At 50.8% G+C, this 27,726-nt stretch overlaps 1 protein-coding gene across 7 annotated transcripts in view; it reads left to right on the plus strand.

Annotated features, from left to right (window-relative positions):
* The first annotated feature begins 10,655 nt into the window (after positions 1–10,655).
* The window catches only part of CHD4 (chromodomain helicase DNA binding protein 4), a 37,820-nt gene continuing 20,749 nt past the window's right edge, over positions 10,656–27,726 (plus strand). For 3 of the 7 annotated variants that reach the window (XM_010385935.2, XM_030938669.1, XM_030938670.1), the window contains exons 1-22: positions 10,656–10,791; positions 11,638–11,815; positions 15,590–15,711; positions 15,912–16,127; positions 16,317–16,435; positions 16,554–16,795; positions 17,035–17,162; positions 17,419–17,554; positions 17,692–17,870; positions 18,075–18,314; positions 19,663–19,866; positions 19,987–20,192; positions 22,183–22,314; positions 22,875–22,971; positions 23,632–23,823; positions 24,647–24,847; positions 25,036–25,173; positions 25,447–25,568; positions 25,693–25,866; positions 26,200–26,341; positions 26,432–26,563; positions 26,674–26,791. In XM_010385935.2, coding sequence (XP_010384237.1) covers positions 11,716–11,815; positions 15,590–15,711; positions 15,912–16,127; positions 16,317–16,435; positions 16,554–16,795; positions 17,035–17,162; positions 17,419–17,554; positions 17,692–17,870; positions 18,075–18,314; positions 19,663–19,866; positions 19,987–20,192; positions 22,183–22,314; positions 22,875–22,971; positions 23,632–23,823; positions 24,647–24,847; positions 25,036–25,173; positions 25,447–25,568; positions 25,693–25,866; positions 26,200–26,341; positions 26,432–26,563; positions 26,674–26,791 — 3,340 coding nt within the window. In that variant the 5' untranslated portion in view covers positions 10,656–10,791; positions 11,638–11,715. Of the gene's footprint in view, positions 10,792–11,637; positions 11,816–15,589; positions 15,712–15,911; positions 16,128–16,316; positions 16,436–16,553; positions 16,796–17,034; positions 17,163–17,418; positions 17,555–17,691; positions 17,871–18,074; positions 18,315–19,662; positions 19,867–19,986; positions 20,193–22,182; positions 22,315–22,874; positions 22,972–23,631; positions 23,824–24,646; positions 24,848–25,035; positions 25,174–25,446; positions 25,569–25,692; positions 25,867–26,199; positions 26,342–26,431; positions 26,564–26,673; positions 26,792–27,726 lie in introns of those variants that run through there. The other 4 variants (XM_030938673.1, XM_030938671.1, XM_010385936.2 and 1 more) reach the window with 4 other exon arrangements.

Below are 27,726 nucleotides of genomic sequence, written 5' to 3' on the forward strand. Positions count from 1 at the left end.
TCATGCAATTCTCCTGCCTCAGCCTCCCAAGTAACTGGGATTACAGGTGCACACCACCAAACCCGGCTAATTTTTTGTATTTTTAGTAGTGATGGGGTTTCACTATGTTGGCCAGACTGGTCTCGAGCTCCCGACCTCAGGTGAATCTGCCCGCCTCCCAAAGTGCTGGGATTACAGGCATGAACCACTGCGCCCGGCTATTCCTTCCCTCTTTACCCAAGTTGGGGGCTCGGAGGGGCTGCAGAGTTGGCACTTGTGGACATCTTCAGACCCTGACATTACTGAGGGAGTTGTTGCCCTGTGTGCATCCTACAGCATTTCTGACCCTATGTCTCAATACTGTATTTTTATGTGTGTGCGTGCACTGTGTGTGTGTGTGTGAGAGCGAGAGAGAGAGAGAGAGAGAGAGTGTGTGTGTGTCAGGGTTCTCCGTTTGTGTCTGTGTGTTTTAGTCCAGGGTAGCCTTTTGTGTGTGCCTTTATGCCAAGTGCTCCAGACGGTGATTTACAGGGGTAAAATGACCCCTGGTGGCCAAATCAGAGAACTGACCCAGATTCCTCAGGGATAGCCATGAAATCTGGTCCTTTCTCCATCTGGATGGAGATTGGAGTCTGGAGCCCGGCTCTTATCTCCAGCCACTCTGGAAGAGGCCTAGTGATTAGCACCTGCTCCATCTCTCTTCATCTTCAGGGTTCAAGACCTGTGCCCTTCCTGTCCTGAGAGCACCGGCAGCACAAAACCTCGTAGTCCAAAATCTTAGCACTTTGCCCTATTCAAACAGAATCAAACACAATTTTTAAAGATTACTTGAGTACTTTTATAGGCAGGTATATGAGTTCCAAAGTAATTACAACTCACGGGATGTATCACTTTCCAACATACCATATAATTTATTTATTCTAATTTTTATAGTTTATCGTCTCCGCCACCCCGTCCTATATCCTAGGTAGAATGTAAGTTCCGTGGGGGCATGGATTTTTCTTCGATTCTCTGATGATCCCCAGCATCTAACACAGTGCCTGGCACAGAGAAAGTGCTCAATAAATATTTGTTGAATGAATGAACAGTCAGATCTCGCTGTGAAGTAGTTTACAATCTAGTGGGAACCATAGAACAAGTAAACAAAAACTATAATGCCAGGCAGAAAACACAAGAATGCAGGGTAAGGTATTGGCAGTTGGTTTAGTGGGCAATGAGAAGCCCACGGAGGCTCCTGAGTGAAATTTTGCTCACACTGACAAAGTGTGTGGAATAAGCTGGAGGAAAATGATTGGTGGGGAGAGTCTAAGGAAAAGAAAGACTGGTCAGGGAGCCATTACAACAGCCGAGGACGGCTGGGCGCGGTGGCTCATGCCTGTAATTCCAGCACTTTGGGAGGCCAAGGCGGGGGGATCACCTGAGGTCGGGAGCTCAAGACCAGCCTGACCAACATGGAGAAACCCCATCTCTACTAAAAATACAAAATTAGCTGGGCATGGTGGCACATGCCTGTAATCCCAGCTACTAGGGAGGCTGAGGCAGGAGAATAGCTGGAACCTGGGAGGCGGAGGTTGCAGTGAGCCGAGATTGTACCATTGCACTCCAGCCTCGGCAACAAGAGCAAAATTCCGTCTGAAAAAAATAAAAAATAAAAAAATAGCCGAGGACAAGTGTGACCATGGCCTGTGGAAGAGCTAGATGGCAACACATTGTCTCTGATGTGAAATCTCTGGTGTCAAAGCCCTGGTGGACTATTTTCCCCCATTCAGATATCCAAAGGCTTTCCATCAAGAGAACAGAGAGGCAAGAATAGATTAAGCCATTTTCATAGGGTTCACCAAGGCTAAGAGAGCAGTGTGAAGTCCAGAACCCTCACCCCATGCCCTGGAGCTGCTCCATTTAAAGTCTAGGAAAATCCAAAGACAGAGAAGAGGAAAATCTTAGATGGAAGGGAATGAGCATTAGCAGTTTTTTGTTGTTGTTTTTGAAATGGAGTTTCATTCTTGTTGCCCAGACTGGAGTGCAGTGGCATGGTCTCGGTTCACTGCAACCTCCGCCTCCCAGGTTCCAGCTATTCTCGTGCTTCAGCCTCCCAAGTGGCTGGGATTACAAGCGCCCGCCACCATGCCTGGCTAATTTTTGTATTTTTAGTAGAGACAGGGTTTCACCATGTTGACCTGGCTGGTCTTGAACTCCTGATCTCAGGTGATCCGCCCACCTTGGTCTCCCAAAGTGCTGGGATTACAGGCGTGAGCCACTGCGCCCCGACTTTTAGCAGATTTAAAAAATACTCTTCTGTATGCCAAGATTTCAAGTTAGTGTTCAAGATGCATTATCTTCTTTATTATATTAAATAATAATATAATCTGAGTTAGAGACGATGTTCATCCCTTTTACAGAAGAAACACCCTGGAGAATCTGAGGTCTTAAGGTCACACAACCAGGAAGTGGTTGGATCTGTATCTGGCTCCCAAACTGCTGCTTTTTGCAGTACACCTCTTGTTCCTGGGACTTTCTTTCCTGTTACAGATCGCCCGGGTTTCCTTCTTTCTCCTCCCTTCCTCATGTAGCCACCTCTTTCAACTGCCTGGCTTGCCTTCAATGTGCTGCATCGTCTTGGCCTTCCTCTTCCCAGTTCTTCCTCCATGCTCCTAATCCACTTGCCCTACAGCACACCCACCCCTTCACTCTCCGTTTGTCTCAGCCCCCTGCTTATTGAACACCATGTGGCTGCAGGGGTTGGGGGGGTTGAGAGCTGCCTCACTCAAGGTTCCAATTGTGTTGGACCCTAAAATACACCCCATCGAGGGGCCACACACAAGCAAGATGCCTTAAGACTTCATGCAGTTGGCCATGACTCCCCTCCCCCAGCTTGTGATGTACCCTACATCTCCAAGGCAGCACTCCTGACTGTCTACACTGAGCAGGGACTATTCTTTGGTTCGCCCTTCCTCAAAGTCTGTTTCCTCTGTAGGATGGTCCCTCCACATGGTGAGAGTAGCTGGGAAGAGTAACAAGCATTAATTTTATTTTATTTTTTGAGACAAGGTCTTGCTCTGTCATCCGTGCTGGAGTGCAGTGGTGCTATCTCGGGTCACTGCAACCTCCACCTCCCAAGTTCAAGTGATTCTCCTGCCTTAGCCTCCTGAGTAGCTGGGATTACAGGCGTGCGCCACCACAACCAGCTAATTTTCGTACTTTGAGACGGGGTTTCACCATGTTGGCCAGGCTGGTTTTGAACTCCTGGCCTCATGTGATCCTCCTGCCTCTGCCTCCTAAAGTGCTGGGATTACAGGTGTGAGCTACCACACCCAGCCACAATCATTAATATTAAAAGAAATTTAGGAGCGCCAGGGCAGAGGTAAGGGATACCAAAGGAGGGCAGACATTCTTCCTTCTTGGTCCTCAACCATCTTGAGGATGGAATTCCCTCGAGGCTGCCATCTGGGGTCCCATGGAAGAAATGGGGAAGGGAAGGTTAATTTCACACAGGAAGGCCCTGGACAAGCTGGGGTAATTCTCATCATGTTGTCCTTGACAGAGAAGCATGGAAAGTACTGGAAGGTGAACTTTCTCACTCAGGGTTTGGGGAATCCCAAAGGCTCCAGAACTTTGGAATCAAACAAATCTGGGCATAAATTTCAACTCTCTCACTTCTTGGCAATGTGGCTTCAACAGATTTCTTGACCTCTCTGAGCCTCTGTTTTCTCCTATTTCTCTGTGAAATGGGGCTCATAATATCCACTTACCGGGTTATTGTGAGGGTCAAGGAGCCCACCTTTGAAAGGTACTCTAGAGGCCCCATAAGTGGGAACGCCTTCTTTCCAACATGAGCATGGGGAGGCAAGGCCATTGATAAACTCTGCCAGTAATGTGAGCCCACCTTTGAAAGGTACTCTAGAGGCCCCATAAGTGGGAACGCCTTCTTTCCAACATGAGCATGGGGAGGCAAGGCCATTGATAAACTCTGCCAGTAATGCCCAAGGCGAGTGTTTCCGGAAGACGTGAAGGGCTCCAGGTGAATCCTCACCCAGACAGAGCTCTGCCAGCAATCAGAACTAGGACCACGGGAGGTGGTGAACAAGGCAGGCTGGGCAGGTTTCCACGGTGCTAGGTCAAGCAGGCAGTCTTTAGGGGCAGCGACTGGCCTGTTGCCCTCTGGGGGCACTCTCTCCCCACTAGGCCCATGTCCATCCCATACACCAAGGAGGAGGTGGAAAAGTGCAAGACAGGGAGAAGCTGGCTGGAGAACCAAGCAATGGAGAAAGGGCAAGGGAGGAGGCTGGAGGGGAAGCGAGGGCCCAGGCAGGCACGGGGTGGGGCTGGGAGAGGGGCCCAGGGCAGGAGGGCGGGAGAAAGCCTGGGAGGGAAAGCGCGACCAGGGAGGGAGGAGGGACAGGGAAGGAGGCCGGCGGCGCTGACACAGCCTCGATGTGTGGAACGGGCTGGGGTTTGGCCCACAGGTCAGGCGTCTGGCAGTATTATGGGATGGAGAGGCCTTAGGAGACAGGGAGAGTATTATGGGCTGGAACAGCCTTAGGAGACTGGGGAATATTATGGGCTGGTGAGGCCCGGCTCCAACTGGAGGCGGGAGGAAGGGGTGCGGGGCGGGAAGGGGGGGTGGTGGTGGAAGGGAGTATTATGGGCTGGAGGCCTCCTGCGACCAGAGGCAAGAGTATTATGGGCTGGCAAGGCCTTCGGTGGCCAGAGGGGGGAGCAGCGGGGGATGGCACCGGCTGCATGTGACTGAGGGGGGGCCAAGTTGGGGGGGTAGTGAGTGGGGGTGGGGGAGCTTATTATGGGATAGCTCTTTGTACCTACTGCGGGGACTGCTTCTCCAGAAGATATTATGGGATGTCGTGTGTGGGAGGGGGACTGGGGCTGGGGGGATTATTATGGGATGGTGGTGCAGAATGGGGAGGGCCTGAAGAGCTCTTCTCCAGCCCCCCCACCTCCTCAACCCTTACTCGCCTACCATCCTTTCTAAGGTCACCCTCCTCTCTCAAACGCCCCAAGGGGAACACCTGAAACCCATCTCCCTACACACACAGAGTTTGGGCACCTCAACCCATCCCAGGCATCTCCCCTAACTAGCAGACACCTCCGGGGTGCTGAGGGAAAAAGTAGCCCCTGGCGAATGGGGGAGAAAGCCCTAAAGCAGGGTGGTGGTGGTCAGTGGATCACACCTCCCACCTGCACAACGGCCTCCTCTGCACCCTAGCCCCTTATAACACCCTCCTTCCCCTTCTCCCTGCATCCCACAAAGTGGGGGCCCTGGATCCTTCTCCCCTCCCCCCTCCCCTCCATTTCCTCTCCAGCTCCCTCCACAGCCGTAACCAGTAAAACAGGCGGCCAGCTATTATGGGATGGCTGCTCCCAGCAGCTCTGCAGGGAGGGGGCGGTCACCGCGGAATGTCTCTTGTGGGTGGCTATTATGGGATGGCCGCCTCTCTTTTTTTTGGGGGGGTAAGGCTAGCGAGGAGGATTATTATGGGATGTTCCCTGCACAGCTGGGTGGGGCTGTCCAGGAGAGGTGAAGCTCTAGGGAGGGGTGGGGAGGGGGAGGGAAGGAAGAGGGAGGGAAGGAGCTGGGGAGGGTAGGGTGAGCCGTGGAGTCGGACCTGAGGCCTGGCAGGAGTAACTGGCTGGAGAGGTTTCTTTGGTGACAGCTGTTTGAAGGGGCCCCTGAGGCAGGCTCCAGCGAGCCAAATCTGAACCCTGGACACCTGGGTCCGTTGAACAGCTTGTGCGATACAGGGTTGCCCTGTGAGTCCGGCGCCTGCAGTGCTGCGCTGCAAGTGAGAACTGAGATGTTCTGGCCAGGTGGCATACCAAAGGGAGTAGTACTCCTGGATGGCCATAGTACCCATCTCCCTTCCATCTTTGTCTTACTGGGTTTGAGCCCGGAGGCCATAGCTCAGGTTGGGGGGTTGTGCACGGGGCGCTTTGCTACCTTGCAGTCACACCCAAAGAACAGAGGCTAGGTTGCCTCCTGAGATACAAACACCTGGCATGTCACCCCCAAGCCCCACGTGATCTGCATCCTGTCTAGCCTTTGGAGTGCACTGTCACTGTGGCTTTTCTTCCCTCTGTTGTCTCCCAAAATCCCCTCTTCTGACAGAGCAGGAGAACACTGTGGCCCCTTGGACCTCTTATAAACAGAGTTTTTCAGGTTCACGCAAAACAGAGGTGTAAGGAGAGGAGTTATAGAGCAGCAAATGCTAAAAACTCCGTGAACAACCCACTCTGAGTGTTATTCTAGGTTCTGTATCATGGGATGAAAACAGAACTCTAAGGTAACTGGCTGGAGAGGCTGCCCTCCTGGGTACGTTAATTAGGAGATTATCCCACCCTTAGTCTCCCTGGGCCAATCATGCTAGTGGTTTATTTATAATTTATCTGGGAGGGTAGCATGGGGCTAGAGGAGGGAGGGGAAGCATAGAAGCATAAGGACTGCAAAGCAACGCACCAGCACACACCTCCGAACCCTTTCTGGAACTCAAGAAGAGAGGAAGGAATTTTAACTTTCTCCTTGTTGTGGTGTCAGGGAGAGGTGGGGAACAAGAGCAGCAAAGGACGAAGTGGGTAGAACCTACAGGAATAGGGACACAGGGTGAGTAGTGGACAAAGGATATATGGATAAATAAAATGTGGATATTTTTAGTCATGGGCAGGAGGCTGTGACTACCCAGTTAAACACTCTCTTACTGGTTTATATGGACAGATGACTGGAAATGAGCGTATGGGTATGGGCAGATGGAGATATTGCAGAGGGAAATTTGAGGCCCAGAGACAGGCTGAATCCGCTGGAGAAATGAGGGTAGAAGAGGGCACAAGAGGCATCTGGCAGCCCTCTGTAGGAAGGAGAAACTTCCCTGAAAGGAGATGTCCCCACATCATGATATCTGAAAAGAGCTGCCTCCTCACTGCCCATTGTGGAACACAAGTTTCATTCTTAGTGCTCAGAATAAGTATGGGAGAGGGCTTGGGTAAGTAAATGGGGCCCAGTCTTGATGTCAAGAGCATTTAACGAGGGAAACTGGAAGACTTGCAGAACGGGGGAGAGTGGCCCGCTCGCCACAATGAATGCAGTAAGAGGGTGGGCCAGGGAGCTGAAGGGAAGGTTGGAAAAAGAAAACACCTACTTCAAAGGTGACAGAGGGAGCTTTTGACAGGACCTGATGTCTTTGATGCCGAAAACTCCAGTCCTAAGATGAGAGTTAAATGTGGAAGGCTAGTGGGTTTACAAAGTCAGCCAGGAGCTAGCGGAAGACCTGTCTGCGTCTCTGGTGTTCTGCTCAGGAGCAGAGGGATTGTAATTCCCTGAGGCAAGCTCTTGCCTTCCCTGAACTCGTTTCTTTGTGCCAGTTCTCCAGTCCTGTGGATCCTAGAGAAGGGGAGAGCCATTTGGCCAGGCCTTCGTCTAGGGAAATGAGATGAGAAGGGTAATGCAGAGATGGCATGAGGTTCACCCCACTCACTACTGGTTGGGAAGGGCCTTTCTACAAGGAAGTTCCAGTTTCTTTTCAACTCGTCCCACTTCCATAGGTCTTGAACCCATGCAAAAAAGGCAAATGAGCAGAGGGAGACATTATCCTTGGCCTGGGGTCAGGGCAGCAAGGCAGTGGTGCTGGGACATTGGTTTTCGCTCAGGCCTGAATCCCTGGGCATCAGGAAGAGGGAAAAGTGACAGGCTGATGGGCCCAGGTTTTCTGAGGGCCAAAGGGTTTTCAGATTGGGCTCTTTCCTGAGGTGGGAAGATCACTGGAGTCCAGGAGTTCACAGTGAAACCCCGTCTCTACAATAAATTTAAAATTTAGCTGGGTGTAGAGGTGTGTGCCTGTGGTTCCAGCAACAGGTGGGAGGCTGAGGTGGGAGGATTACTTGAGCCCAGGAGGTTGAGGCTGCAGTGAGCTGTGATTGCGCCACCAAGACCCTGTCTCTCAAAACAAAACAAAACAAAATTGTTTTTTTTCAACTTCTAGGTTTGCATCCATAGGGTGGCTGGAGGGTAGGCATAATAAGGGAAGGGGATGGTATATGCTGGAGGGCTACCTTGGGGCATAATTCAATGTAGGCCTCCTGGAATGTTGACTTTTTTTTTTTTTTTTTTTTTTTTTTCTGAGACAGTCTCGCCTGTTGCCCAGGCTGTAGTGCAATGGTACAATCTCAGCTCCCTGCAACTTCCACCTCCTGGGTTCAAGCAATTCTCCTGCCTCAGCCCTTGAGTAGTTACGATTACAGGCATGTGCCACCACATCAGGCTAATTTTTACATGTTTAGTAGAGATGGGGGTTTCACCATTTTGGCCAGGTTGGTCTTGAACTCCTGACCTTGTGATCCACCTGCCTTGGCCTCCCAAAGTGCTGGAATTACAGGCATGAGCCACCATGCCCCGCTGGAATATTGACTTCTATATAGGCGGGAAGATGGGGAACATTACACAACTAAAGATTTTTTTTTTTTGAGGTGGAGAATGGGGCCCCAACAACATGAGGATGGAGGCCATTGGAGGTATTATGAGACTTCAGGATATAAAATGGGAAAGTGCCTGAAAAATATGGGACATCGAGGATAAGCAGGATTTGGTGTTCAAGAATGGGAGAAACAATGCTGGCATATTGTGGAGTCTCTTAAGAAGGAAGGACATGAACATATTATAGGATTTCAGTATTAGGAACACTGGATGGATGAACGTTGCTTCCAATAAAAATCCCCTAGTAAGTAGGGAACAGATAGGAGATCATGTTGATTATGGTCTATATCCATAAATCCTTTAAGTATCATCTTCCAGCCTCTGGAAGGACCATGATAAATCTTACTGGGATATGTTCTCTCTTGGGACCAGGGGGATTTTATTTTCTGTAACAGGAAATTGGGAAATAGTCCTCAGCAGTTCTCCCTTGGCACCATTCTGTCTGTCGTGTATCATAGTTTGCTTGGTTGCTTATGGTTTTTGAAGTGAGGCCCCCTGGTCTTCCTTGTTTCTCCATGGTGCGCAGCTCCGCATTGCTAGGTACTCTGTCAACATAGGTTGAATGAACATGAGCAGTGGTGAGTAGGGGGAGGGCAGGCCTCCACTCTCGGTGTGTATAGAGCAGGATCCTGAGTTCACATCATGATGCGATGTCCATTCGCAGGAGTGGCCTGCGGGTGTTGGTGAAAGGTCCCTGACCTGGGGGTGTGGTGAGGGAGAGGATTGCTAGAATGTTGAGAGATAAGTCTTTGGATGGGAGTTGGTAATTATTATGGGATGTTGTAGGGTGAATTAGACTTCATGTAAATATTTCATCTGTCAGCTTGGTATGTTGGTTGGTTGGTGTTCCTCAAAACTTAGGAGCTGGAGGTAAGCATCTGGAAAATACTTGGATTTTGGTGGGACTACATGGGGCCCTAGGTGGGCTTCTAGCCCCCAAGTGTCTGGAAATGATGGTATGAGGGAAGCTGGGGTCCCAGACATGAGGAGGCTTTTTGCCAGGATACTGCTTTGGCCCAGAAAGGGATTAAGGTGTGTGCAAGTGGGGGCGGGGACAGGGAAGCGTGGGTAGCCTGCCTGGCCCTCCCTGCTTTGGGTGTTAGAATAGACTGACAGCGCCTGGAGATGGGGGTGGGAAGAATATGAATATTATGGGATGCCTGGCTCAAAGGGTATAGGGGTGGTGGAGTGGAGATGAAGCATTATGGGATGTGACACTGGGTTGTGTTGGGAGTATTATGGTATGTTTGGTTGACCACGGGCTCCTTGCAATTATTATGGGATGTCAGGATGTGGGTAGGAGAGTAAAATTATTATGGGATAGCTTTCCAGTGTCAGAGGAAAAGAGATTAGATGTCCATCTGTGGGGCGACAGTAGGGCTGTTGATCATTATGGGTTATCTTTTTGATAGAGGAGGGGTACTTATTATAGGCTGTGGAGCTAGAAGAGGGAAGGCTGGGGGTGACGTGAGCTTCTAGACCCTAGCCTATAGGGACTGAGGGCAGCCCTAGGGGGTTAGTTATTACGGGATGTCAGTATAGAAAGTGGGAGACTGATTATTATGGGATGCGTGTGGGAGGAGGCCGAGTGTCCGTTGTTGTAGTATGGGGGGGGGGTGAGTTTCAGACTATTATGGGATGTCAAACTGGGGGTGGATGAAGGATGTTATTATGGGATGTCTGTGGGGGATGGGGCTGAGTATTATGGGATATGAGGCATAAGTGCTGGGAGGGGTGCTTATTATGGGATGGCCACGGGGAGGGAGGGGTGAATTATTATGGGATGTTAGCATTAGGGCCAAGAGTGAAGAAGTTGGCAAAGGATGGCTATTATGGGATGTCTAAGAGGGTTAGTTGCAAAAGGTCTGCAATATTATGAGATGTCAGCAGCCCCTGGCATATATGTATGAAATGTGGGGGGGCAGGGTGTGTGTGTTGTGTGTTTGTGTGTGTGTGTGTGTTGGGGGGGGGGGGGGGTGTCCGTGTGTATTATGGGATGGCCAGGAGGTGGGCGGTTGCCCAGGTGACACGCGCGCGCGCGCTCGAAGGGGGCGTGGCCAGTGGTTGCCTGAGCGACGAGGGGGCGGGGGTTGCCCGGGAGACCTGGGGAGGAGGGTGGCGGTAGTGGAAGGGGGGGGTTGGAGTTGGTTGAGGTTATTATGGGCTGTCCGTGGGGGGGCGGGGCCTGTGCGGTGGGATTTCCCGGCCGGTGTTTCAGGCCCTTTAAGAGGCGACGCCGGAGCCGGAGCCATTTTCCCCCCTTCGGCCGCGGCGAGGAGGAGCTGGAGCGGGAGTGACACCAAGCCGGACCCAGCGCGACCTGCGGCGGCTCCGGGGTGAGGATAGCGCGGGGTTCCCAAAGAGACGCCCCTCACGGCCCGACTAGCCCCGAGGGTCATCCCGTCACCCACCCCTTCCTCTGGCGTCTCCCGACCCGCGGACCGCCCCTTGCCCAGAGGAGCCGACCCTTCCTTTCCTGGCCTGCAGGGCGCCCGGCCTCCTTCCCAGCACCCGCCCTAACCCTGCCGGAGTCTTGCTCCCCGCGACCCCCGCCTCCGGTTTGGTCTCCCACAATGCTCGGCGCCCACCCCCTCGCCCTTTGATCACTTGCCCCCCGGGACACGTGGCCCGGCCCCCTTCCTGGTGGGACGCTTTCGCCCCCCGCGTCCCTGCCTCCGGCCCCCCGCAGCGCCCGAGCCTCCACGCCCCCTCGTCCTCGCAGCTCTTGAGGAGAACCTGAGTTGTCCCAGAGGACAGCCTTTGGAGAGCTGCCCTGTCTGGGGACTGGCCCCTCCCCGGGCGCAGGGAGGCCCCCCCCACCCCCAAGTGACCTTGTGTCCCCGAGCGCTTCGCCGCCTGCCGCCTCCCCTGGCCCCCCCGTGCCGCTGCCACCCGGACCCCCTCCCCCGTCACACCCCGCTCGGTCCAGCCCGGCGTCTCCCCTCCCCGCGCTTGCACCAGCCTGCCCTCGGAGGCGTCGCTCCCTCGCTCCGTGGGGGCGCCTGCCGGGGAGCCGGCTTCCGGGCTGCCCCCAAGGAGTGTGGAACTAAGTTCAGCCTGAGCGGTTCGGGTGCCCTGCTAGGGTGGCTGGGGTGGGGGGGCGGAAAGAGCGGGTGGGTGTGGGGGAGGGGGACAGTGCGCGTCACTGACTGTTCTCTGTTTCTCCCCCCTCCCCCGCACAGTGACTCGGGCCAGTGTAGAGGGCCCCAGGCCGCCGGCAGGAGCAGCTGGGCCAATTCCCTGGCCGGGAGCGGAAGGGGATGGCGTCGGGCCTGGGCTCCCCGTCCCCCTGCTCGGCGGGCAGTGAGGAGGAGGATATGGATGCACTTTTGAACAACAGTCTGCCCCCACCCCACCCAGGTAACATCTTTCCCAAGGGCCCAGGGCGGGAAGGAGGCATCTGGGGCTCTCCCCAGTGACTGCTCTGGTGAGGCAGGACTGTGTTGCCGGAGGTGGAGGACATCCTAAGGGAGTGGTTCCCTTCTGCGGAGCTCTGGTGTGAGGGGGGTGGAAGCCATGTGCCTCCTGGGCACCGCGGACGGAGATGCCAGCTTGCTGCACTCTGTCTTGAGGAATGCTCTGCAGTTCCCAGTTGAGGGAGCTCTCTGGGCTGGCAGGCATTACCTTGTGTGTGGGTCCTCGGAGGAATGCAGGTAGCTGGGACCCCTGGAGGCTTGTGGTGGTGGTGGAGGGGGTCATTGAGGATTCTATTTGAAAGACCAGCCCAGCATCTGTGCTAGTAGGATCCTGTGGTTGCCGCTGTGGAAAGGAACGAGGGAGTGCTGGTTACACTCTATCTGATTATTTTTAGCTTCTGATCAGTTACCGGTTTTCTGTGCTGTCTCAGCTGTGTGAAGTTTGAATCGCGCTCCTCAGCAGGATTTGGAGTGCTTTGAGCTAGGCAGATTGCTGGAATGTTTTGAGTGGGGAAGTGATGGGGGCTCGGGGAGGATGTAATAGCCTAGTGAAGAGGGGCAAAAGAAGGGAGGGCATCCCTCTTCTCTTGGTGAGTGGACATAATTTTGGCTCTTTTCCTAGTGGCTTCTGCGTCTATGAGGTAGCCTGGGGTTTCGGCCAGCAGTGTGAAGCGTCTGTGTAGGTGTGCTAGGGGTTGCTCTATCTGTGTTTTGGGGTGGCTCCATGAACTGGCCGAACCCGTATGGTTATAACTACATTGCCTGATTGGGGGAGCCCTTGTCTGTCCTCAAATGATGGTTGATGTCATGTTCCTAAGCAGATGTCTTTCTCTTCCGTGTCCTTTTGCAGAGCCCCTGGCTAAGTCATTTCCTTGTTTCCTTGACCTTCATGTTTTCTAGTTTAATTTTTTTTTTCCTACGTGTCATTCATTCCTTCTGCTTCTACTTTTCTTCTCATTCTGGAGCCTGCTGATCCTGTTTTTGTTTCTCATCCGGCATCATTCACTTCTGCCTTCTCTCTTCTTAGCTTCAGTGGAAGTTAAGTGGTCTGGGAGAGATGCTTTCACATTTGCTACTTTTTAAGTTGGAAGTCTTCACTTCAATCTAAGGCCATTTAGGAGAGGGGTTAGTGTTGTCATGGAGTCCTCGGCTGTTGGGATGAGAAACTTGGTTTCATCCTTGCGTAGGGTAGGGGGCAGATTTCCATGCCCTTGCCCAAGGTGAGGGCAGGGTGGTGGTGCTGGTAAGGGGACCCTGTCCTTTTGAGAGGGGCATGAGAAACAGTAGTGCTGCCTAGACATTGTGGGTTCCACATCGTGGCCTCCCATTGGCCCCTTGGGCTGGGGCTGCCTTTCATGCTGATTGGGAGCTGCGCAGGAGCTATGAACTCTGTCCTGAGCTGTAGCATGACCCATTTTTTCCAGTTGCCACACCCCATTCCTGTCCCTTTCCCAAATCTTCCTCTATATCTCAGTCAGTTTGCTGTTTGCCATTTCAGCATATTATTTGCCTGAGAAGTTTGGGGGCTCCATGTGCATGGAAGGATGTCCCCTTTGCCTCTGTGGGTTCTCTTTGTCTCCACTTCCAGCTTTCATGGGGGTGGTGAGATGTAGCTAGCTGATGGGGATTGGGGGTTGACTTGGGGATTGTTGGGGAAAAGCCCTGAAGAACATGATTCTTTCTGGTGAAATCCAGGCTGGTGTTCCATTCCCAAGGGGGAATGGGAGGGGCTTTCTTGTGCCTGGTCTTACTCTGGGCTGAGAAGCAGGGAGGCTGATGGTGCTTTGTCCAGCCTAATGTCTCATTCCGTAGTACCTGTCTAGCTTAGGAAGTGGGGAGCCAGAGACATTTTAGGGCTAATTTTGGGGGTTAAGAGCTAAGAGCATGTCAGGGATTGAAGGAGGGATATTACTTTCTTTTTTATTTTTGAGACGGGGTCTCACTCTGTCACCCAGGTTGGAGTGCAGTGGCACGATCTTGGCTCACTGCAACCCCCACCTCCCTGGCTCATGCGATTCTCTTGCTTCAGCCTCCTGAGTAGCTGGGATTACAGGCACCCACCACCATGTCCGACTAATTTTTGTGTTTTTAGTAGAAATGGGGTTTCACCATGTTGGCCAAGCTAGTTTCAAACTCCTGACCTCAAATGATCTGCCCGCCTCGGCCTCCCAAAGTGCTGGGATTACAGGCATGAGCCACTGCACCCGGCCGGGATGTTATCTTCTACCACTGTCTAGGTCCTGCTGCTTTTTTCTGTGCAGACATTCCCATATATGTTGGATAGGACTCTGGGTGGGGGTGGTGAGGAAGCTGAGCTTCAGAGACTTCTTGTGGGCCTCCATTCCTCAAACTAAATCTTTTGGGTATCAGAAATTTGGGGAGAAGGTTGTATGTGCTGACCACAGGTCCACTGAGCCTTTGTTAAATCTCAGCTCTGATGATTGAAAAAATAATTGTGATTGAGGGAGTAATCGAGTTCTTCCCTTGGTATTACCTTCATGTTTGTCTCGCTTTCCTTGGGTTTCCTTGCTTAGGACATTAGGGTGGCCTCTTGTGAACCATGTCATCCCAGAGTAGGTGGCATTTGGACTTGGGGCCAGATAATAATTTGGGGAGGCTTCTATGAGGGCAGTCTCCCCCCCGCCCCCGCCCCACCTCTCTCAACCCCGCCCCCTCCCCTGCCACTTCCTGTCTGTCCTATGTTGGCAGCTGGGTGCCCTGGACTGGCTTCTGCGGTCAGGAGCCATTTTCCCTCTCCTCAGTGGGTGAGGCACTCCCTTCTTCTCTCCACTCCTTTCTCTACCCCCCCCCCCAACTTGGGCGGGGGTGGCTTGGAAAGAGGGAGCGAGAGGAGGGAGGAGGGAGTCTGGTGTGAATGTCTGTTACAAAGGAAGCTGCCTCCTGGCCTTCTGTGTGCCCCTTCCCACCTATCCTTGCCCAGGAGCTTTCAGTATTACCCCAGGCTTTGTGTGTGCTTCCAGCCAGGGGAGGAGGTGGAGCCAGATAGGAGGCGGATTGCTGGGGGGCGGGTGCAGGGGGAGATGGTGACAGCTGGGCTGGTTTGGGCCCCTAGGGAGAAGAGGCTGCTGACCCAGGAGAAGCTGAGGAGGAACATTAGGGTTGGAGATGGGGAAAGGAAATTGTGTTTTAGGAGTGGGCATGAGATGGTCTGGCACCTGAACCTAGGACTTAGAGGTTCTGGTTAATTTGAGCAGTGATGATTTCAAAGTGGTTGGAGAAGGATGTGGTTTCCGAGACCCCTGAACTGATCCTGTTCTGGGAAGGTATATTCTATAGTTTTTGCCTTCTGAGTAGGATCTTTCATTCTCATTCCCTGGTTTATAGAATACTTGGTGGCCAGTTATAGAAGGCCTAAATCTAGTTCTTCTACGTGGTGAACTCTAAGCAGCTCAGTTCAGCTGTACTGGTGAACATCTAGAGGATTGCTGGTAGGAATGGGAGAGAGGAGGCAGGGGTCTGGACAGCTGCCCGAGGTGGGCCTGATCTGGCCTGGCAGGCCTATTTTGGGTATATACAGCTCTGTCTTTGTCTGTTTTTGTCCTGGGTATCAGCTTCCTTCTGTACAGAGTATAGCAGTTCTCTTCAGAGGAATCTGGGACAAGAGGTGGGGAATAAAGTCTAAAGCCTCTGGATTAGGGCCTAACCTTTTGCTATTGATCTTTTTCCCTGCCTACCACTCTTTGCCAAATACATGTAGAAAATGAAGAGGACCCAGAGGAGGATTTGTCAGAAACAGAGACTCCAAAGCTCAAGAAGAAGAAAAAGCCTAAGAAACCTCGGGACCCTAAAATCCCTAAGAGCAAGCGCCAAAAAAAGGAGGTGAGTGGGTGACTGAATGTTACGGGGAACCAGAAGAAGAAGGGAGGAGCTCTGAGAAGGGTTGAAGGGCTGAGGGCATTTGTTTCTTTCTTAGGAGTGGTGGGCCAGGTTCTGGGGATGAGCCTCAGGGCTGTCCTGAGGTCAGCATGTGTGTAGCATGTGTGTGTCTGTCTCCCTCTCCCCCCCTTTCCCTGCTCCAGCGTATGCTCTTATGCCGGCAGCTGGGGGACAGCTCTGGGGAGGGGCCAGAGTTTGTGGAGGAGGAGGAAGAGGTGGCTCTGCGCTCAGACAGTGAGGGCAGCGACTATACCCCTGGTAAGAAGAAGAAGAAGAAGCTCGGACCTAAGAAAGAGAAGAAGAGCAAATCCAAGCGGAAGGAGGAGGAGGAGGAGGATGACGATGATGATGATTCAAAGGTGCCTGGACCTGCATCCTCTTCTTTGTGCTGTTAAACTTTTGTCCTTTTGTTTCTTAGACACCCTACTGCCCTTTAGAACACTTTTTTTTCTTTTCCTTTTAACTCTGTTACTCTGGTTTTTCAGTACAAATTTGCTTAGCAAGTGTGGGCACTAGGTGGCAGGTGCTTGACTTTGCTCTTTCTGCAGGAGCCTAAATCATCTGCTCAGCTCCTGGAAGACTGGGGCATGGAAGACATTGACCACGTGTTCTCAGAGGAGGATTATCGAACCCTCACCAACTACAAGGCCTTCAGCCAGTTTGTCAGGTGAAACAGGAGGGGCTTGCGGAAGGGGTAGGAGAGTCTTTCTATTATCTCTTCTTACTTCTCTTTCTTTCTTTTATTCTTAAACATTTTCCTCTGCTCTTGTCTATTTCTCCACCAGACCCCTCATTGCTGCAAAAAATCCCAAGATTGCTGTCTCCAAGATGATGATGGTTTTGGGTGCAAAATGGCGGGAGTTCAGTACCAATAATCCCTTCAAAGGAAGTTCTGGGGCCTCAGTGGCAGCTGCGGCAGCAGCAGCGGTGGCTGTGGTGGAGAGCATGGTGACAGCCACTGAGGTTGCACCACCTCCTCCCCCTGTGGAGGTGCCTATCCGCAAGGCCAAGACCAAGGAGGGCAAAGGTGAAATGGGGTTCAAATGGGAGTGGGGGTGTCTAGTGTGGGCTTAAGATGTCAAAGACAGAGCATGGGAATGCTGTTCTGTCAGCCCTAAGGTAGGAGAGAGGAGGGAGGAGTGAGTCTTGGATTTTGGAGGGAAGTTGGGGCATCTGACTGTGGGGAAGCAAGCTTAGGTGGAGAAGATCTTTTCCCCATTTTTGGTGGTGTGGTATTTTATATATTTGGATGTATCCTGATTTTAGGTCCCAATGCTCGGAGGAAGCCCAAGGGCAGCCCTCGTGTACCCGATGCCAAGAAGCCTAAACCCAAGAAAGTAGCTCCCCTGAAAATCAAGCTGGGAGGTTTTGGTTCCAAGCGTAAGAGATCCTCGGTGAGAGCCCAGCCCATCGCTTTAGGGAGGGTGCTATGTATACTAGAAAGGATGTGACCTTATATCAGGACCTGTCCTTCATAGTGAGCACATAAAAATGTGTGGAGTTGCCCACAGAACAAGATGAGACTAGGCTCCCTGTATAACGGTGCTTGCTGGGATTCTGGTATCCTCAGTGAGAGAGTACTCCCTTGTCTGCCGCTCTTTCCTTCCCCTTGGCTTGAATGTCTAACCTTATTCTTTTTCATCCTGTCAGAGTGAGGATGATGACTTAGATGTGGAATCTGACTTCGATGATGCCAGTATCAATAGCTATTCTGTTTCTGATGGTTCCACCAGCCGTAGTAGCCGCAGCCGCAAGAAACTCCGAACCACTAAAAAGAAAAAGAAAGGTGTGTTTCTCTTCTGTATATTTGTGATGGGATGAGGTGGGAGTGATTGGGGAAGAATCTCCCTAAGGAGATAGGGGTTGGGGGTGGGGGGAGGTAGTTTTTTTCTAATAACTGGGCTTTCCCTCTTCCTTGCCCAGGCGAGGAGGAGGTGACTGCTGTGGATGGTTATGAGACAGACCACCAGGACTATTGCGAGGTGTGCCAGCAAGGCGGTGAGATCATCCTGTGTGATACCTGTCCCCGAGCTTACCACATGGTTTGCCTGGATCCCGACATGGAGAAGGCTCCTGAGGGCAAGTGGAGCTGCCCACACTGCGTGAGTGTCTGGCCATTGTGTCCCCTTGGAACTCATGAGAAGAAGGGTGGGACAGTAAAGCTCTCTGGGGCCTGGATGGAAATCGAAGTGCTGGTGCTGCGGGGTGTGAGCTTTGGGAAGCATTCAAAGGAATGATGGGTACTGGCTTCAGACTTTGGTGGGTGGGTGGGGGTAGTAATCTGAATCTGTGGTCCTTTACTGCAGGAGAAGGAAGGCATCCAGTGGGAAGCTAAAGAGGACAATTCGGAGGGTGAGGAGATCCTGGAAGAGGTTGGGGGAGACCTCGAAGAGGAGGATGACCACCATATGGAATTCTGTCGGGTCTGCAAGGATGGTGGGGAGCTGCTCTGCTGTGATACCTGTCCTTCTTCCTACCATATCCACTGCCTGAACCCCCCACTTCCAGAGATCCCCAACGGTGAATGGCTCTGTCCCCGTTGTACGGTGAGTGACTGATCTCAGCCAGGGCAAAAGATGTGGAAAGTGCAGTCTTTTCTATGTAGGGTATTGTGAAGCTGGAGTGTGGGAGAGGAACGGTGAGCTTTTCAGCCCTGAGAAAGGTATTTTCCTTTATCCTTTAGTGTTGGGATACTTTTGTCCTGGGAAAATGTAGGACTAACTTCAAACAGAGGAGTTGATGTTTTGCCAGCTCTCTTAAGAGGAGATGAAGCAGTGTTCTTCTAGCTGAGAACATTTGTCCCTGTGTTGACACCCTGCCTCAGGGTCTTGGTAGCTTACAATGTTTTTAATTTTTTTGTTAAAAAACTTTTGTTTTGGGAGACAGGGTCTCACTCTGTCATCCACTCTAGAGTGCAGTAGTGCAGTCATAGCTCATTGCAACCTCCAACTCTTGAGCTCAAGTGGTCCTCCTATCTCAGCCTCTTGCTGAGTAGCTAGGAGTACTGGTGCATGCCACCACGTCCAGCTAATTAAAAAAAAAAAATCTTTGTAGAGACAGGGTCTCACTATGTTGCCTAGGCTGGTCTTGAACTCCTGCTCTGAAACTATTCTGCTCCCTTGTCCTCCCTAAGTGCTGGCATTACAGGTGTGTACCACCATGCCAGCCAGTTTAGAATGTTTTAATAGGGCCACTTACTGCTTTTAGATTGCTTAAGGGAGGAATTCTGTGCTTTAAGTCTGTCGATTTCCTGATTCTTCTGGCTTGCTGTTGAAGTCTAACTACTGGCTTTGTTAAGCAGATAGGAGTGATGGTGGCACGGAAATCCTGGATGATGTCCAGAAATGGAGAGGGAATTGTATCACAGGTTGAGCACCCTAATCCGGAAGTGGGAAATCCAGAATACTTCTGGTCCCAAGCATTTCACATGAGAGGTCCTCAACCTGTATTCTCTCCCTGGAGGAGTCCTGGGATTACATTTTATTTGAAATGAGATCTTTTTTTTTTTTTTGAGACGGAGTCTCTGTCCCCTGTCCCCTAGGCTGGAGTGCAGTGGGGCAATCTTGGCTCACTACAACCTCTGCCTCCCAGGTTCAAGTGATTATCCTGCCTCAGCCCTCCGAGTAGCTGGAACTACAGGCGCGTGCCAAAATGCCCAGCTAATTTTTGTATTTTTAGTAGAGACGGGGTTTCACCACGTTAGCCAGGATGGTCTCGATCTCTTGACCTTGTAATCTGCCCACCTCGGCCTCCCGAAGTGCTGGGATTACAGGCATGAGCCACAGCTCCAGGCCTGAAATGAGATCTTAATCGTCCTTTGATAAAGTTGAGACTGTGGGCTGTCGCTTCTCCCATGGTTATGATTTGAGATTAAGTTGTCTCTTTTTCCCTCAGTGTCCAGCTCTGAAGGGCAAAGTGCAGAAGATCCTAATCTGGAAGTGGGGTCAGCCACCATCTCCCACACCAGTGCCTCGGCCTCCAGATGCTGATCCCAACACGCCCTCCCCAAAGCCCTTGGAGGGGCGGCCAGAGCGGCAGTTCTTTGTGAAATGGCAAGGCATGTCTTACTGGCACTGCTCCTGGGTTTCTGAACTGCAGGTAAGTTTAGGATAGGCTGGAGATGTAGGGGCTACGATGAATAGGATAGTGATAAAAGAGCCTTGTGGATAGAAGGAATGAGCACAGCTTCTTGGTGGCTGATTTTCTTTCCGCTCCAAGCTGGAGCTGCACTGTCAGGTGATGTTCCGAAACTATCAGCGGAAGAATGATATGGATGAGCCACCTTCTGGGGACTTTGGTGGTGATGAAGAAAAAAGCCGAAAACGAAAAAACAAGGACCCTAAATTTGCAGAGATGGAGGAACGCTTCTATCGCTATGGGATAAAACCTGAGTGGATGATGATCCACCGAATCCTCAACCACAGGTACCAGCTGGGCACATGGGAGATAGGCAGTCTCCATGGGAGATTCCCGCTGAAGGGATTGGGAAAATGGATGTCACCAGCAACTTAGACTTGGAAGACACTGGTTTTTTTTTTTTGAGACAGAGTCTCAGTCGCCCAGGCTGGAGTGCAGTGGTGTGATCTCGGCTCACTGCAACCTCTGCCTCCCAGGTTCAAGTGATTCTCCTGCCTCAGCCTCCTGAGAAGCTGGGACTACAGGCACGTGCCATCACGCCCAGCTAATTTTTTTGTATTTTTAGTAGAGACGGGGTTTCACTGTGTTGGCCAGGATGGTCTGGATCTCTTGACCTCAGGTGAAAGTGCTGGGATTACAGGCGTGAGCCACCACACCTGGTTGTGTTTTTGAGATGGAGTCTGGCTCTGTTACCCAGGCGGGAGTGTAGTGTTGCAACCTTGGCTTGCTGCAACCTCGGTCTCCTGGGCTCATGTGAATCTCCTGCTTCAGCCTCCCTAGTAGCTAGGCATAGGCACCTGCCACCATACCCAGCTAATTTTTGTATTTTTAGTAGAGACAGGGTTTCACTATGTTGGCCAGGCTGGTCTTGAACTCCTAACCTCAGGTGATCTCCCTGAGTTCTGGGATTAACTTGGCCTCCCTAAGTTCTGGGATTAACAACGCATGAGCCACCGCGCTTTATTTTGAGACAAAGACTAGCTCTGTTGCCCAGGTTTGAGTGCAGTGTCGTGATCACTGCTCACAGCAGTCCCAAACTCCTGGGCTCAAGCAATCTACCTGCCTCAATTTCCCAAAACGTTGGGATTACGGGCGGGAGCTACTGCGCCTGACACTTTATGTTGTTGTTTATTTATTTTATTATTGTGTTTTTTTTTCAGACGGACATGTTGCCCAGGCTGGAGTGCAGTGGTGCGATCTCAGCTCACTGCAAGCTCCGCCTCCCGCGTTCATGCCATTCTCATGCCTCAGCCTCCCAAGTAGCTGGGACTACAGGCAATTGCCACCACGCCCGGCTAATTTTTTATTTTTTTATTTTTTTTAGTAGAGACGGGGTTTCACTGTGTTAGCCAGGATGGTCTCAATTTCCTGACCTCGTGATCTGCCCACCTCATCCTCCCAAAGTGCTGGGATTACAGGCATGAGACACCGCGCGTGGCCTATTTATTTATTTTTTGAGACAGAGTCTTGCTCTGTGGCCCAGCCTGGAGTGCAGTGACATGATCTAAGCTCACTGCAACCTCCGCCTCTCAGGCTCAAGTGATTCTCTGCCTCAGTGTCCGGAGTAGCTCTGATTACAGGCATGTACCACCATGCCTGGCTAATTTTTTTTTTTTTTTTTGAGACGGAGTCTCTCTCTGTCACCCAGGTTGGAGTGCAGCGGTGCAATCTCAGCTTGATGCAACCTCCACCTCCTGGGTTCAAGCAATTCTTCTGCCTCAGCCTCCTGAGTAGCTGGGATTACAGGCACGTACCACCACGCCTTGCTAATTTTTGTATTTTTAGTACAGACGGGGTTTTATCGTATTGGCCAGGCTGATCTTGAACTCCTGACCTCGTGATCCACCTGCCTCAGCCTCCCAAAGTGCTGGGATTATAGGCATGAGCCACCGCACCTGGCTTGATGCCTGGCTAATTTTTTTTTAGTAGAGACGGGGTTTCGCCATGTTGGCCTGGCTGGTCTTGATCTCCTGGCCTCAAGTAATCTGCCTGCCTGGGCTTCCCAAAGTGCTGGGATTACAGGTGTCAGCCACTGTATCCGGCCAACACTCTATGTTAATTATTAACTGACTGAATTCTGGTGTTTGAGTATAACTAGGAGAGTATAAATTAGAGATAATTTTTGGTCAAAGACTGGTATAGTAGAGGCTCTGAAAACGTGTGATCTGTGGCCTACCTAGAGGCCTGGTGTGGAACATACGGTATTGCCAGTTTTTGAGAGCGAGTGAGGAGGGTTGCTTTTTCTGGCTCTGAGGGTTTTTTCTCCTTGACTTGCAGTGTGGACAAGAAGGGCCACGTCCACTACTTGATCAAGTGGCGGGACTTACCTTATGATCAGGCTTCTTGGGAGAGTGAGGATGTGGAGATCCAGGACTACGACCTGTTCAAGCAGAGCTATTGGAATCACAGGTGAGTGATTTGGGGTGAGGAATAGAGTTCTTTCTTTTTTTTCTTTTTCTTTTTTTTTTTATACGGAGTCTCGCTTTGTCACGAGGCTATAGTGCAGTGGCATGATCTTGGCTGACTACAGCCTTTGACTCCCTGGTTCAAACGATTCTTCTGCCTTAGCCTCCCGAGTAGCTGGGATTATATGCATACGCCACCATACCAGCTAATTTTTTTTTTTTTTTTTTTTTTGAGATGAAATCTTGCTCTTGTACCCCAGGCTGGAGTGCAATGGTGCGATCTCGGTTCACTGCAACCTCCGCCTCCCGGGTTCAAGCAATTCTCCTACCTCATAGCTGAGATTACAGGCGTCTGCCACCACGCCTGGCTAATTTTTGTATTTTTAGTAGGGACAGGGTTTCACCATGTTGGCCAGGCTGGTCTCAATCTCCTGACCTCAGGTGACCCGCCTGCCTCAGCCTCCCAAAGTGCTGGGATTACAGGTGTGAGCCTCTGTGCCTGGGCGAGTTGTTTCTTCTATAGAAAAGGACTTTGGGCAGCTGTGTGATGTCTTTCCTCTTTAGGGAGTTAATGAGGGGTGAGGAAGGGCGACCAGGCAAGAAGCTCAAGAAGGTGAAGCTTCGGAAGTTGGAGAGACCTCCAGAAACGCCAACAGTTGATGTGAGTCGGGGTGGAAGGGACTGTAGAGTCGTTGTTGGGTAGGACAATGTATCTTTGCTGCAGTCTAATGATGGTACTCTTAGGTAATGAAAAGATCACTTCAAGTCTGCTTCCCCACTTCTCCACATCTCTGTTATCAGAAAGCACTAGGATTACTTTCTTCTTTTGTCATCAGAAAAAAAAAAGGAGGTGTATTTTGAATGATTTAAGAAGTGTTATCTGGGGGAGGGGTCACATAGCCTAGCTTTTATGAACTTACATTGGAATCTGGCTTAATTCAGGCTCAGTTCCTCTGGGTTTTGTTTGTACAGTGTAATTTGAGGGTGATTGAAGTTAAAAAGATGCATCTAACAGGGACATACATTATTTACCTGGTAGATCCTGACTAGCAGAATTATTGTATTGGTAGGGAGTCTGTGATGTGTTTTTCCTCAATGATATGTAGGACCAAAATCAGATCTGTCTGGTTAAGCCCTGTTTCCTGGAGGACCCTAAAGTGAACATGAAATTGCAGTAATTATAGGGGATCTCTTCCCTCAGAATTTTTTGTAGCTCTTCCCCAGGAGGATCCGTGAAGACGAGAGAGGAGGAAGCAGCTGCTGTATTAGGGGAGGAAGGGAGTTCCTTGCCAGCTCTTGACTTCTCTGTTTCATCCTTCAGCCAACAGTGAAGTATGAGCGACAGCCAGAGTACCTGGATGCTACAGGTGGAACCCTGCACCCCTATCAGATGGAGGGTCTGAATTGGTTGCGTTTCTCCTGGGCTCAGGGCACTGACACCATCTTGGCTGATGAGATGGGCCTTGGGAAAACTGTACAGACAGCAGTCTTCCTCTATTCCCTTTACAAGGAGGTAAGGAAATCTGGGGCTGATAGTTTTTTTGTGTGGATATTTTGTGTTTGAAGCCTTTACTTACACTCTGAGTAGAGAGATAAGAGAATAAAAAAATTGGTCTCTGACCTTCAAGAACACTGTGGATAATAGATAAACACATGTACACATGTGTTTAGTAGATAGTAGATAAATGTGATAGTGGATAAACATACGTACGCAGCGGAAGATTTGAGGGCATGGAGCCCTGGGTAGGATTAGCAATGGGTCTGTAGAGTCTCAGTTCTAGGGGAATGATTACGTGTTGAGGGAAGTAGAATTACGAGTAGAATTAGTATAGAAAGACTTGGCTGTACGCAGTGGCTCACACCTGTAATCCCAGTACTGGGAGCCTGAGGTCGGGAGTTTGAGACCAGTCTGACCAACATGGTGAAACCCCGTCTCTACTAAAAATACAAAGTTAGTCAGGCCTGGTGGCGCACGCCTGTAATCCCAGCTACGTGGGAAGCTGAGGCAGGAGAATCACTTAAACCCGGGAGGCGGAGGTTGCAGTGAGCTGAGATTGCGCCACTGCACTCTAGCCTGGGCAACAAGAGTGAAACTCCGTCTCAGGAAAAAAGTATAGAAAGACTTAATGGGAGAGATAAGACTTGTAGTTATGGTGGGACCTTGGCGTTTTGGAAAGGCATGGGCTGGGCATGTGTATGGAGGAAGGTGAGAGCAGGAGCAGGAGCTCAGGTGTCAGTCCTTGGCTCGGCTTTAGGGGACATCAGGGTGCTGGGTGTTCACTGGGGTTGCAGTGTGCTGGGGCCCTTAGTCCTGACTCTCCTCTTCTTCCTCAAAGGGTCATTCCAAAGGCCCCTTCCTAGTGAGTGCCCCTCTTTCTACCATCATCAACTGGGAGCGGGAGTTTGAAATGTGGGCTCCAGACATGTATGTTGTAACGTATGTGGGTGACAAGGACAGCCGTGCCATCATCCGAGAGAATGAGTTCTCCTTTGAAGACAATGCTATTCGTGGTGGCAAGAAGGCCTCCCGCATGAAGGTATCTCAGGGCAGGGAAGCCACCCTAGAGAAAGAGTTGCGGCTTCTGGCTTAGTTTACCTCCTTGTGATCTGGTCCTTGGTGAGGCAAAAGGGTAATCCTGGGAGGAGGAAAACATTCCGTCAGTCCCCGGGTTGTGATTACACCAGAGGAGGTGACTAGTAGTGACCAAGTTGCCTTCATGTGCAGAAAGAGGCATCTGTGAAATTCCATGTGCTGCTGACATCCTATGAATTGATCACCATTGACATGGCCATCTTGGGCTCTATTGATTGGGCCTGCCTCATCGTGGATGAAGCCCATAGGCTGAAGAACAATCAGTCTAAGGTGAGGGCTGAGGGAGGGATGTTGGAGCCCCGACTTTGAGTTTTTTCTAGTACTCCCAATTCGTTAAGGGGAAGACTTGCAGGTGGAGAGGAGAGAGAAAAATTGTCTCTGCCTTCTTTCCTTGTATGTGACAGCCCTTGGTGGCCAGGCCTTTAAAAAGAATGTGAGGAGTGGGATGCGTAACTATTGGGCAGTGAAAAACTTGAAATTTGGTAGAGATTTACCAGACCTGTGTTTTCACTGGATTTCACTTTTTTCCATCTGCTTCACCAGTTCTTCCGGGTCTTGAATGGTTACTCACTCCAGCACAAGCTGTTGCTGACTGGGACTCCATTACAAAACAATCTCGAAGAGTTGTTTCATCTGCTCAACTTTCTCACCCCCGAGAGGTTCCAGTAAGTATGTGTTTATCTGTAATCGGCTCATAATTGTCCTTCTCATTCTTCCTGTTGTCCATTTCCTGTATCACTTTTCTTCCCTTCTCCTTCTCCAATGACTTTTTCCTTTTTCTTTCTGAAGCAATTTGGAAGGTTTTTTGGAGGAGTTTGCTGACATTGCCAAGGAGGACCAGATAAAAAAACTGCATGACATGCTGGGGCCGCACATGTTGCGGCGGCTCAAAGCTGATGTGTTCAAGAATATGCCCTCCAAGACAGAACTAATTGTGCGTGTGGAGCTGAGCCCTATGCAGAAGTGAGTTGGGAGGGACAGAAACAGACTCCATTTAGACATCTGCCAGTCTGCAGAGTGTTTCCTATTCCTCCCCCACTCAAGCTTCAAGGCATCTGGCGACAGGAGCAAGCAAGGCCTAAAGAAACCTGATGCTAGGGCGCTGGAGCGCATGGTTCTGACTTATTTTAAGTGATACCTTTCCGTATTTAAAGTGGTGGTGGTAGTGCTTGTGCGTTAGGTGTTCTTAGTGCCAAAGTGGGATGTGTTGGAAGAAAGATCTCAGTTGTTGGGCCTGCATTATTAGTCATTGAAAGCCTCTCAAGTCTAACCTGTCTTTCTACCTTGGCCATGTAGGAAATACTACAAGTACATCCTCACTCGAAATTTTGAAGCACTCAATGCCCGAGGTGGTGGCAACCAGGTGTCTCTGCTAAATGTGGTGATGGATCTTAAGAAGTGCTGCAACCATCCGTACCTCTTCCCTGTGGCTGCAATGGTATGTAGTGCCACCTCCTGTTCTTCCCTGGGTTGGGACTCCTCCATATGTGCTTGCTTTTAATATTTTTTTCTTTGCTTTTGTTCTCAGGAAGCCCCTAAGATGCCTAATGGCATGTATGATGGCAGTGCCCTAATCAGAGCATCTGGGAAATTATTGCTGCTGCAGAAAATGCTCAAGAACCTTAAGGAGGGTGGGCATCGTGTACTCATCTTTTCCCAGGTATCATGTGGACTGGGAGCTTTAGGGAACAGTCACAGACAACCCTCAGTGACCTCAGGAAAGGGATTACCATCTGACTCTTCCATAATTAAACCATGCTCCTTTTACAGATGACCAAGATGCTAGACTTGCTAGAGGATTTCTTGGAACATGAAGGTTATAAATACGAACGCATCGATGGTGGAATCACTGGGAACATGCGGCAAGAGGCCATTGACCGCTTCAATGGTGAGAGAGAAGTTGTTTAGTTTCAGGAATCCTCTGTAACTTCTTGTGCATCTCCTATTCTGTGCAGTTCTTTTCGGGCTTTGTCATTTGAGATGGAAGAGTAAAGGTTTTGAATGTCTCAATTGGAAGAATGTATTGGACTATTCCTAGGAGATTTTTTCCTTTGGGGTCTTTGTTCTTTCTGCTAGAAAGAAGAAAGCATTGTATCTTGAGGGCAAGCAAGGGGTCAGGACTTGTTCAAGCTCAAATAGCAAGTTACTAGGAGACTTATCTGCCTCAGTAGACACTACTAGGATTTGGTTTTGTTTTTTGTTTTTTGTTTTTTGTTTTTTTTGAGATGGAGTCTTGCTCTGTTGCCCAGGCTGGAGTGCAATGGTGCGATCTCGGCTCACTGCAAACTCTGCCTCTTGGGTTCAAGTGATTCTCCTGCCTCAGCCTCCCAAGTAGCTGGGACTATAGGTGCGTGCCACCACGCCCACCTAAGTTTTGTATTTTTAGTAGAGATGGGTTTCACCATGTTGGCCAAGATGGTCTCGATCTCCTGACCTCATGATCCGCCCGCCTTGGCCTCCCAAAGTACTGGGATTACAGGCACGAGCCACCACGCCCAGCCTGTTTTGTTCTGTTTGTTCGAAATGGGGTCTCACTCTGTTGCGGAGGCTGGAGAGCAGTGGCACGATCATGGCTTACTACAACCTGGACCCACATCCAGGCTTAAGTGATCCTGCTGCTTCACCCTTCCAACTAGCTAGGGCTATAGGCTTGAGCCACTGTACCTAGCTAATTAAAAAAAATTTTTTTTTTTTTTTTTTTTTTGAGGCGGAGTCTCGCTCTGCCGCCCAGGCTGGAGTGCAGTGGCCGGATCTCAGCTCACTGCAAGCTCCGCCTCCCAGGTTCACACCATTCTCCTGCCTCAGCCTCCCAAGTAGCTGGGA

Source organism: Rhinopithecus roxellana, chromosome 10 (assembly GCF_007565055.1).
Source record: "Rhinopithecus roxellana isolate Shanxi Qingling chromosome 10, ASM756505v1, whole genome shotgun sequence".
Taxonomy (NCBI): Eukaryota; Metazoa; Chordata; class Mammalia; order Primates; family Cercopithecidae; genus Rhinopithecus; species Rhinopithecus roxellana.